The following is a 12898-nucleotide window of genomic DNA, read 5'->3' as shown; positions in this document are numbered from 1 at the left end:
TGGTATGAAATATACTGAGGTCTAAAACTGTCCCATGCCTCACCTAAGGCATCCAAAACCTTTAAAACTACATTGGAACATAGGGGTTGCCATACAGGATCAGACCCAAGGTCCTTCTATTTTAGTATCTTGTCTCTAGACAGTGGCGAGGACTAGATGTTTTAGAGGAATGTGTAAGGACATGCAGATATGGAATAGCCTGTCCCCATATTAAGTCATATTCTGATTTCTAATAGTTAGAGACTGGCTGAAGTCCTGAAGCATGAGCTTTAATATCCCGTCCAAATTTTATAATTCATTCTGACAACTGTATATTCTTGATATCAGTATAATTATCCAATCCCTTTTAAAATGTTAAATTCTTACCCTCAGTGACTTCTTATGGCAATAAGTTCCACAGTTTAATCGTGTGTAAAAGTATTTCCTTTTTTAAATTTTTTTAATTTCATTTAAGTTCCTTTATTCTTGTGATACGAGACAGGGAGCATAGAAGTTTTCAATTTACCATCTCTCAACTAATAATTCTTTCATATTATTTTATCAAGTCCCCTCTTCTTTGTCTCCTAAGATAAACAATCCCTCTCTTCCCTTTCTGGGCCCTTGATCATTGTTGTGCATATCTCTGAATCCACTCTAGCTTTGTAATATCCTTTTGAGAAGGGGTGACCAGTACTACACACAATAATACAGTTGAGGGCACACACACTGATTTATATAAAGGCATTATTCACCATCCTATTCCTTAGGCATCCTAACATAGTCTTACCTTTCTTAACTGCAACTGCACACTGAGCTGAAGTTTTCATTAACACGTATGCAGTAATATCCAGGTCCCTTTCTATAGCTGATACAATTCATTTAGAACTCTGTAGGGTGAATGAGTAGTTTAAAAATTTCCCTCCAATGTGCATTAGAACTTGTGGTTCTTGCATTTGTCAACATTGAATTTTGTCACTATGTTGTCCATTCACCTTGCTTGATTAGCTGTCTAGGAAGTTCCTCAGTCCTCTGTTGTCATTAATAACCTAAATAATTTTGGCACCTTAGAGACTAACAAATTTATTAGAGCATAAGCTTTCGTGAGCTACAGCTCACTTCATCGGCTCACGAAAGCTTATGCTCTAATAAATTTGTTAGTCTCTAAGGTGCCACAAGTACTCCTTTTCTCCTTACAGTGTGTATGATGAACCCATTGTTTCATGTTCTCTGTGTGTGTGTATATAAATCTCTCCTCTGTTTTTTCCACCAAATGCATCCGATGAAGTGAGCTGTAGCTCACGAAAGCTTATGCTCAAATAAATTTGTTAGTCTCTAAGGTGCCACAAGTACTCCTTTTCTTTTTGCGAATACAGACTAACACGGCTGCTACTCTGAAACCTGTCATTTAAATTCAGTGGCAGTTTTTCAGTTAATTTCAATAGGGCCAAGATTTCATCCCTAATTTCCTTGTAAATATTGAGGATTAGATTGTGTCTGTTAGATGTAGGTCTGTTCTGGGGTCATTATGCTTGGTCCTTCCTCCAAGGGAGCTTTAAGGAAACATTGTGCAACAAGGAGCCTGCCAGCAGCTCTGTCCTTTGTTATGCTCTGTGGCAGGCCAGTTCAGTAGGCAGTTGTGTCCAGTGTCAAATGCCATTCTCTGTCTTCCCTACCTCATTTTGGAAGAGAGAGCAAGCCACAGTTTCTTCTGAGCAGTTATTCAATTATATTTTAATATAGGTATCTAAATACTGGATATAAAATACCATCGATGTTTCTGTCAAAAATCACCAAATAGAACAGCAGGAGAATTAAAAATACTTGGAAAGCTAACTACAAAAATCCCACACATAAACCACAATATTAAGAAAAATATTCATATTGATTAACAAGAAGGATAGTCTTATGATTTGTTTGGTTTGTGTTTACCTTTCACAGAGTGACTCCATTTGTGTTGAAGAGGGGTGTAAAACTGATAAATGCCATATTTAATTCAGCATCAATGGGGGTACTGCATCCTACTGTCATCATGCATTGATTTTGGTTCTGGAATGAGCAAACATTAGAGTTGCTAACGTCAAGAGTGGAATCTGGGAGGTCTGTTCTACCAATCATAATCTGCAGTTCTCTTACTACATTTTTTAAAAAGGAACCCCAGTCACTTTCTGACTAAGTAAAGGCCTGGTCTATCGCCCACTAAAGTCATTCAGAGGTGTTTAGGGGTCATAAGTGTCTGTGACACTTCAATAGCTCCTCCAGCTTACATCATCAGAAGAAAGTTTGTCAGCAGAATATTGCATTGTCTTGCTTATTTTTTCTTTGGATATTTTTGGATCATATCCTCATTTGAAAAATTCTGCACATACATTGAAATCCCTCTTCCTTCCAGTTCTCTCATTTTTTAAAGTAAATGGTAGATAGCTTCTTAAAAAAGAAATGCTTTGCGCATTGTGGACCTTTAGATTTATTACAAATGAGCTTAAAAATGTGACCTACAAAATTTATCACAAGTTACATTGAGAATTCAACAAAAGAGGTTTGAGTAAAAAAAAAGAGAAAATTGAATCAAAATACCATAAATTATTCTCATAGTCCAGCTGAAACCAAGGTATTGGAAGCAGAGATCTTGTATGCAAACCTAGTGGTGTAAGATTTCCATCCCAATTTCCAGGCCAAACAGTTCAGATATAAGCATTATTTAAACAGAAACTTTTTGAAGTAATCCAGTTACTAGTTACAATATCCACAATGATCTATATCAATTATACCTAACAATTGTATAGGGCTATTCAGGCCTTAAGTAATCCTCACAACACCCCTGTGAGGTAAGTATGGAAGATAAATATTTTCCCTATTTTGCAGGTAGAGAAACAGACACAAGAGGTGACAGTGCAGTTGTAGTCTGAAATATGTCACTATGAAAATGGCATTGTGGGGCTCTCCATGCATTGCTCTTTTATTTTCAGATAAAATAGGCTCATATGTCTTTTCTGCAAATGGAACCAGAGATCTCAGAGTTAAGTTGGTTTAAAAAAACCCCAAAAATTTGTCAGGAATCATCACTGGCAATGAATGTTCTACAGGTCAAATAGTGCCTTCCACCACATTTATGCAACCCCCACTGTCTCTGTATTATGCTCTCTGAGACACCTGGGGAAACCCATTATCTTCTATGAATTAGCACAGGTGTAACTGGTTGGAATTTAGTTAAGAATTCTATTGATGATGAACAAAAAGGAATAGAATCCAGTTTGCTCTCTCTTAGCTGAGCATGCTTTAGAAAGCTGACAGGACTTCAAAGTTGTGAGAATTTATTACAGCCAGTAAACTGTCTGACTCACAGGGATCTGTTGAATAAGAAGGAACCATTTTTATATAGTAATTTTTCAAAGTATAATCACACTTCATGCAACTTGCCTTAGGTCACTCATCAAGACAGTGTCAGGGCCAGAATTAGAACTCAGAAATTCCTGTCATCTTAGTACACACTGTATCTCTGATTATGTTTTGCACTTCTGTACTGTATATAATCGAAACATTCTGAAACATGAATACATTCATCCAAACATCAAGTTTATAATAGTATGTCCTGCCATTACATTCCTGTTTATGTCTATAAGCATCATATACAGCTTCATACACATACATTGATGTGTAGTCTTTTGCCATTGCATTTAGAATAAAAATTGATTCTGACATAGTTGCTCAAAACTAAAAACAAACTTTGAGGTTTGGATAAGTTCAGATAACTTTTTTTTCCCAAGCTGATTTCTCATTTTCTTACTCCTCTGTGTTTCCTGGTTCCTGGGAGGAAATATCAAAATACTGCAGAAGAGGCTATTTGTGCAGCCTTTATGATCTAACTTGAAGGAGGAAGCACCTGAACTTCTTGAGAGACTATTCTTGTGAGCTTTTCCAGTGCCATTAAACGGATTCAAAAGGTCAAATAGTGTAATATATTGGCAAACTTTGGAGGGTTTTTTTTTTCCCCTTCTGAGCCACAGAACCTTTTGAGATCCACCTATGTCTCCTATAACATCTCTGGGTAGTAAAAATTGACATGATGACAACCATGAGATTTTTAAAGGTTTAGATTCCTGTCCTTGCAAGTGTCCAAAAGTCACTGAATGACTATTCTGTTTATTTACTGATGTAGTATCCTTAGTTGTAGGTACAATATAAAAAGGTTTTCTGGTGCAAGAATGAATTTAAATTGAGACTAAGGCTGCCTGTTAATAAATATATTTATGGGGCCTAGGATATCTCAGTGCGTTAGTGTTTATACTGTACCAGATGAAACATGTAAAAGTTAGATGTTATTAAAGCAGTTCCCAAAAGTAGCTAATGGATATTCTGGCCCTAGTCATGATAGTAGCTGCCACAGAGGCAAGATTGTTTCTCTGCCTGTGCTTTATCTCTGTTTGGCAGTTTTAAAAAGTGTTGTACAGTGAACACTCCAGGGACATGCACAAAGTTGAAAAACCTAAACTACATTTAATCTTTTTATAAAAAAGTCAGGGGGCCCCATTCTACATAGAAAAGGCCACGGAAACACATTTTTATGACTTCAAAAATGTTATATACTAGTTGAATGGAGAGGTTTATTTGATTTAATTGGCAGCCACAGGGATTCTGTAGTTGCATAATAAGTAATTTATTATGGAAGTAAAAGTATTTTTCTAACTATGTTCTATGCAGCATGGGTTTGTAGTCTCAGGCTGATCCATGTGGGGTGAAGGCTTTGCAAAACAGTCTGCCTTGAATAATGCTGTTTTATGATGAGTATGTCCAGCATATGCATCAAAAGCTGTTAGAACAACAGACAGGTTATCACCAGGTGGAAGTCAAAATCCTTAGTCCATTCACGTTGTGCCCAACCTATCCCAACCTCATTGATTACTTCCATTTTTATTTGAGAAAGCAACAATAGAAGCTTCAGAGTTGTCATTGTAAACAATCTGTGTTAATGTTAATTGAGACTGGTAAGCAGGGACTGGTAAATCCAGATAGACTCTTCTTCCTAGTGGGTCTCCCCCCTCCACCCTGACAAACACCCCAACACCCAGACTAAAGGGGAGTAAGACAGAATGTGCATCAGATTGACTAGAACTATGGGGAGCCAAACAAGGGTGACCAGACTCTCAAAGTGGAAAAACCAGGATCCCTATTGTGTTGTAGGGAAACCAAAAGACTATTTTTGGCAGGAGTTAAGAAGATATGTATAGGATGAGTTTAGCAGCTGAGATGGGTTGGAAGAGAGAAAAAGGGTTTCTGCTCCACCATTTGTGCAACAAAGCAACTTCCCTTCTTTTCCTTACTTGTCACCCTTGTTTTTTTCCTTTTATTTCTTTTTACCTCCCTTCTTTTCCCTTTTTTCCATCTTGTGTATTTCCTGCCGTTTGTTTAATACTATTTAAATTTTCATTTTATCCCCCCAAGACCAGTTTTTAAATTAATTTTTCTGTTCCCTTCAGGGTAAGGGTTTTTGAGGTTTTTTTTGGGGGGGTGGTGGTTTGGTTTTGTGTTTTTTTCTGTCTTCAGTTTTATATTTCCTGTTCTTGCACATATGTGAAGGTGCTGACTCAGGATATTAAATCATCATTATTGATTTAAAAGAGCTCTCTTTTCAGTTTGCAATGAAATTAGCTTGTGTATAACATCTTCCTATTTAATACAGACTCCTAGCAATAGCATTTATGTAATGATTTTTATATTCAAGGCATTTTGCATACATTCATCTATGCAGATCCATCTGTGCCAAATTCTTCATAGCAGAAGAAAGTGGCTGTCATTCTGGTCTCCTAGAAGAGTGCTGCTCTGCTCAGGTACTGATTTTGCAAGCATGGCCAGATGATGTTATGATTCAGCTTGCAACTTCTTGGAAAATCTGGCCTGAGAACTAGCAAATATGTCCTTAATAAAATCCTGTGTGTGGTAGCTAAATACTATCAACATTTACAGATGGGGTAAATAAGGAAGATTAATTAAGAACATTCTTTAAGAACATAAATTAAGTCTACGAAAAGAGTCACTCTTCAAGCTGGGATTAGACATTGGGAGTTCTTAGCCCAAAGGTCTGTGCTCCAATTACTGGACATGCCAATCTCTAGTAGAAAGCATAATTTGTATATATACAAACAAAATCTGTTTTCAAAGTTTCCACTTGAGCTCATTGTTTGAATTCACATTGTCATTTATATCGAACGTCTGCCAGTCTCTTTTATAATAGCAATTACTTTGAAATTATATTTTTATTTTTGTTGTAAACAGTATCTCCATAGATACAGGTAAATAAATGGAAGAGCTGAAGATGTCCTCCTTTATATAGGTCCGTGCACACTAAAAGCTCAATCCCACATCCCTGAATATCCAGAACTTCCACTGATTTCATTTGCTTTTTGCATGCACATAAGAGTTATCTGTTTAATGATCATGTTAAACAAGAAACGTAGTTAGAGCTACAGTTGGCTTGGAAACACAGGATTGGACCCAATGGGGCGAAATAAGTAATTGTAATTGTAGTACACAGGAAGGTGTCATTGCACTCTTTTTCCTGTGTCCTTCCCATTGATAGAGTGATAGGAAGAATATTATGCAGCATTTAGCTGAACTGCAGCATTGTTTTGTGGTTAATTATTTAAGTAAAGTAGCATCAATTAGAGAGCTCTCTAGACATGAGCTCCAGCAAGGGCAGCAGACAACAGTAATTCCTCTCCATGCTAACACCCCTCTCCCCCCCCAGGGAAGTGTTTACTGGGTGTGCACATTGCAACCTCCTAATGATTGCATTGCTTCTAGAGCTATTAACCTTGTTTGTTGAAAGCCATGAAAATAAACTGTGAAGATGACAAAGTGGTTGTGACGCCAGCGCACTCCACTTATAATGGACGTAATTAGTGAAACAGCTGGATGTGTCTGAGAGAGAGGAGGATTTCCCAGACCAGCTCTACGACATTTAATACATATTTCATTGTCTGAAAAATAGAAACTCTAGATGGAACAAGCTTTTTCTGGGCAGTCACAGACAGTATTAATGGGAAGAGAAAGTTGGCACAAAGTTTAAAGGTGAAATGGAACAAGAGGCAGTTTCTTTTCCTTGGGGAATCCACCTAACAAAATTGTAATGAAGTATTCTGTACAGTTAAATACTCAGGATAACAGTTCTGCAATTGCCACTGGAAGCCTCCCAATCAATGCTGACTAATTTGTCATTTCCAATGGCTGCAATAAATATGTTGTTCTCTTGAAAAGTCATTACAGATATAATACTCACACATGCCCCTAGCTATCAAAAAGAAAGTAATTGGGTCAGATGCTCAACTGGTTTAATTTTGAGTCACTGCAGTGAAACAAATGGAGCTATGCCAAGTTACACAAGGTGAAGATCTGGCCCATTTATTGTTAGATTTTTCTTAAAATGTCCTTTATTTTGTGTCTGGAATAATATAGTTTCCTTCAATTGTATTCATGGCTGGCCTCCTGGTAATGCAGATGCCCCCGTGTCCTGTATCAGGCTAGCTAGGGTGATTAAGACCCCCTTCACTCAATGATAAATATCTTTCTGTTCTTCAGAAAGTTTATCTTTCCCTGGACCAGGGTACCATCAAGTCCTAACAAATTACTTACCTATTGGGTGTGTCTTTTCTGGTTTTCTTCTTCTTCTTTCTCTTTTTTTCATTATTTAATTCCCCTTTCCCTCCCATTTTCATTGTTTAATTGCTACGTAACATTTTTCAAATTTGTCTTTCTGTCCCTTGTATTATTTGTTTCTTCACCATCTTTCTTTCTCACATTCTCTCCCTCACTCTCATTCTTCCAGGCTTCCACCTTTCTTTGAGCTTCCATGGTACATCTCTTTCCCTCCTAGTCTCTTCATCCATCCATCCATCCTGAGCTATCACCCTCCTCACAGCTCTTTCATTCTATTCCCCTATCCCAAACACATGCACACTTCGCTTTCTTCTTTCTACATTCATGCTAAAATTACATATATAGAATTCTCTTTCTCTATGAAAACTAGCCTTGATAGTAGCACTATTTGGTATAATGAAGCAAATCTAGGTTTGGAAGAAGGCCTAGATTTTTTGATTTCTGAGTCCAGGCATGCTACTGATAGTTGTCATGGCTGTTCGTTGTGCCAGTGCCTCTTGCTAACTAATCCATGGAAAGATCAAGGAAAAGGCAGCTAACTCACCCTTCCATCCATTGGATAAACTCTAGGGTCATAAGAAGGGGGGAGGAAAGAACCTGCAATAGGGAATGGTAATCATCCCAAGAAGGAGGTTACCCTCAGGAACCTCATCTGGTAGGGAGCCACCTTTGGCCTGGACCTGGAAATAATACTAATGATCTGTGTCTCAAAGGGACTTAACACAATCTAGTCAACAAATCTGGCAGAATGTTGAGTGGTCATAATTTTGAATAGAGACATGTAGAACTGGAATTACCTGCTAGCTGCCAGAGGAACCAGCTGAATTGCATTTGCCAGGGAAAATCTCACTCTGAAATATTTGTCATCTCTTTCTTCTTCAGACAAGTCTAAGGTGGTAGCCTTAGATATCCAAATGGACTTCTAATATATATCTTTCACAACTCTTTATTTGGATTATTTTGTGATTATAGAGTCAATCACTATAAAAAAGACTTGACAAATAACCTATATGACAAAGGTCCGTTGTTTCATATCACATTGTTTTCTCTCTCTTTCTAAGGCTGGAAGAGAAAAGTTAGAGCCAGATGATGCATTGATATGTGAGGATTTGGATGGTGGAGAAAATAGCGAAGAGGAATTTGAAGAAACCACAAAATTAAAACTACTGCGCAGAATTGCCTCACTGGCTTCCAAACTGAAAGAGTTTATTGGAAACATTATAACCACCGCTGGAAAAGTTGTTGTTACAATTTTACTTGGTTCAACAGGTTGGTGCTTTTGATAAATTCATCAAGAGTCCCTGAGGTTATGCATTGTACAAATGAATTTTCAGAACTTTGGCACACTGGGGAATAAAAATGGAAATTTGGAAGGAAAATTAATTGCTGTTGATTTTTATTTAAATTAGCTTTTTGGCAGGCATGGAATTACACTGAGTTGCTTAATTTCATTTATTTATTTATTTATTTATTTATTTATTTTGGTGCTAGTACTAAGTGGCCCACTCATTGCATATATTAATTTTAAAGCTATTTTTATGGCCAAACTGTGAAAGGCTACATGTTGTAGGTAAGAAGAGGAATGTGCATTAATAGACTAGGTGCTGGCTTCTTCTACTAACGCACACTCACACTGACTCGCTCACACTCACACGTCTCACATGTCACAAACCTGCATGTCACACAATATTAAACATACACAAACAAAACATTGCTACTCTTTATTTACTGGTTTGTTATACATTCTGTAATAAAAAATGTTCAAATATGATTTTTTTTATGAAATTACAAAATTGGTTGATAAAGGTAACACTGATGACATAATATACTTAGACTTCTGTAGGGCATTCAACACACTCCTGCATGACATTCTGATTAATAAATAGAACTATATAAAATTAATGTAATCCATATTAAATGGATTAAAATTGATTAACTGATGGATCATGAAAAGTAATTGTAAATGAGGAAACATCATCCTAGGGTGATGTTTCTAGTGGGGTCCTGCAAGAGTCTGTACTCCCAATGCTATTCAATGTCTTTATCAAAGAATAAAACAGAATAAAGTATAAAATTTCTGGTGAAATTTGCAGCAGATAGTCACAAACAGTGGTGAAGTGGTAAATAGTGATGGGGACAGGTTAGTTATGCAGATCAATCTGGATCAGTTGGTAAAGTGGGCTTATTGGGATAACATGCATTTTAATAGAGCCAAATCTAGGAACATAGAATGTAGGTCACACCTAAAAGATGGGAGACTATATCTTGGAATGCAATAACATGGAAAAGGACTTAAGGTTCATGGTCGATAACCAAATGAACATGAGTTTCCAATGTGATGCTTTAGCTAAGAGGGAAAATACATTCTATGGATATATAAGTAAAGAATATAAAGGAGGAATTCAGAGGTGATATTCCTTCGGTATTTGGAATTAGTGAGAACATCATTGTGGCCCTGTTTCCTTTCTCGTGTCTGCACTTCAAAATGGATGTTGAAAAATCAAAGAGGACTCAGAAAAGAGCTATAAGAATGATTTGAGGTCTGGAAAAGATGTTTTATCATGCGAGATTTAATAAGCTCAATCTGTTTAGTTGGGGGAGGGAGGTTAAAAGGTGAATTGATCACAGTCTGAAAGTACCTGCCAAGGGAAAAAATTTTTCTGATAGTAGACATTTTTTTAATCTAGCAGAAAAAGGCATAATGGTTGCAAACTAAAACTAGACAACTTCAGGCTAGAAAAAAGTGCAATTTTTTAACAGCAAAAGTAATGAGCAATTGGAAGTGAGCTGTAGCTCATGAAAGCTTATGCTCAAATAAATTTGTTAGCCTCTAAGGTGCCACAAGTCCTCCTTTTCTTTTTGTGGATACAGGCTAACACAGCTGCTACTCTGAAAACTTACCTATGAATGTGGTAGATTCTCCATCACTGAAGTCTTTAAATCAAGACTGGATATCTATTTAAAAGAAAGAACAGTGTTATAGGCTTGATGCAAATTGGATGAGTTTCTGTGGCCTCTGTTTTGCATGAGGTCAGACTGGATGATCATAAGGGAACCTTCTGACCTTTAAATATATGAATCATTAAAATGGTACATACTCGCAGATTATATACTGGAGGAGAGACAATAGCTTGGCCTAAAGTACCGCGTACAAGCCTGTGATTATGCTAATACAACACAGACCAATTTACTGTTAGTGGAAAGTTCTTTTAGCACAGATATATAAAGCTAACTTTAGTATGTACAATACTGTGTGTCCTACACCTCAGCAGTAAGGGCTGCAGGCACCCCAGGTTTATGTTAGCTTCTGCTAACATAACCCAGGATGAAAGACCCTGGTCAGCTGAAACACAACAGCAAGTGGGGATTTTCATCAGTGTAAAGAGTTCACAACCCTACTCAGCTTGGGAGCTGAAAGGGAGACATCATCACCCAAGAGTGGGTGGAGCTGGCCAGGAGAGCACGCTGGCTGAAGAATGCATTGTTTCATCCCATCCATCAGGTGGCTTCTGTCTGATGGTAGAGCTCCAAACACAGTTTAAAGCCACATGCACCAAGGCAGGGGTTCTCAAACTGGGGATTGGGACCCTTCAGGGGGTCACAAGGTTCTTACATGGGGGGTTGCAAGCTTTCAGCCTCCACCCCAAACCCTGCTTTGCCTTCAGCATTTATAATGGTCTTAAATATATAAAAGTATTTTTAATTTATAAGGAGGGGTCACACTCAGAGGCTTTCTGTGTGAAAGAGGTCACCAGTACAAAAGTTTGAGAACCACTGCACCAAGACCTGGATCTTTCTGAGGCACAGCAGGCCGCTCTGCTGCAGGATGACTGCCCAGACTCAGATGAATGAGCCCCAGATCTCTTGTATCCACCTTCCATTCAAGTATTCAATTGTCAAGATTTTTGAAGCAAAATGGGCCAGATTCATCCTTAGTGTGATTCCATTGACTTCAGTGGAGTTGCTTTGGTGATGCCTTTGGCCCATTAAGTAGGATGAAAGTTTCTTCCTTATGTCACTTCCTCCAGTTTCCTGCATCTTAGATATGAGCATCTCCCCATCCCCACCTCCTCAGATCCCCCTCTTGCAGGGTACAGTAGACGTTTCATGAGATGTGCTCCAGCTGTGAAGAGTGAAAATAGCAACTTCACAAATGAAATGTTGTTTAAGTGTGTAAAAGAAAATCTACGTAGGATACAAGGTATCCTTGGTATACACTAAGTATTACAAATATTTATGAGATATAAATTGGATTACTTTTCATCCATATTTGGCACTTACATAGACCGCATGTACTGGATATATTGTAGATGCTCTTTTATTTCCAGTGTACACAGTATCTCACTGACACAAATTTCTAGTGATTAGAAATTCAATGATTACATGGGAAACTTTCACACCATGTTCATTAATCATAGTATTTTATTATCCTACAGATTTTTTTACAGAAATGTTAACTTGAAATCTAACAATTTTTTTAAAAAAGTTAAAAGTACTTTCAGGTACAGTACCTACCTCTGCGTCTCCCTGCTGATTTGGGGGTTTACGATCACAAATTCTTTTTTTCTCTCCCCTTTTACTGTGGGAAAGAGCTGCACAAACTAGGGACACGAAGTACTCAGAGGAAATATTGAAATTGACTATATATAGGCATGGCAGAATTTGATTTTATAATTCTTTAATTACAGTAGATGTTGAGATTCAAAAAGTTAAAGCTTTATAACCATTAAACACAAATTGTCAACATCACGTGTCAAAATACATCAAACTCTAATAAGTTATCAAGCAGCATTTTTCTTACTCTGCTTATCTGTAAATTTCAATTAGTACTGATGGAAATATTTTTTCATTGGTATGAAATCAACATTTACTAATATAAATCTAATCCTTCTAAATTTAGCTACATACCAAGTGTTTTTTGTCATAGAAAAAGCAAAATGAAGAAAATATATATATGTTTTATGGCATTTTTCAGTTAATCTTTTTGGGATCCGGGAAGTGGGTGGGCGAAGCCCGTCCTCTGCTAAAGGATCCCCCCCAGCCTAAAAGGGGGATCCACAGGACCTAGATTCCAAATAATTCCAGGGGACAACTAATGAAATAACAGGGACAGGAGTGTGGTCAAAGGGTCAAATGAAGGGAACCGGATGGGGACACCGAGCAGAGAACCCCGGACAGTGCCCACTGCTCCTCAAAGGCATCAAGGGAGATAGAGGACGCCGCCCAGAGGAACTCTGCCCGGATACGTGAATGGACCGAGGATCGGAAA

General features: G+C 37.6%; 1 protein-coding gene across 1 annotated transcript in view; it reads left to right on the top strand.

Moving 5' to 3' along the window:
* Positions 1-12898, top strand: part of PIEZO2 (piezo type mechanosensitive ion channel component 2) — a 448530-nt gene that overhangs the window by 269552 nt on the left and 166080 nt on the right. Inside the window, exon 6 of the mRNA XM_043508112.1 lies at positions 8691-8898. Within this exon, the coding sequence (XP_043364047.1) occupies positions 8691-8898 (208 nt within the window). The remainder of the gene's footprint in view (positions 1-8690; positions 8899-12898) is intronic.

The sequence above is a fragment of the Dermochelys coriacea genome, chromosome 2 (genome assembly GCF_009764565.3).
Source record: "Dermochelys coriacea isolate rDerCor1 chromosome 2, rDerCor1.pri.v4, whole genome shotgun sequence".
Taxonomy (NCBI): Eukaryota; Metazoa; Chordata; order Testudines; family Dermochelyidae; genus Dermochelys; species Dermochelys coriacea.
The sequence above is the reverse complement of the archived record's forward strand: the minus strand, read 5'-3'. Positions and strand labels throughout refer to the sequence as shown.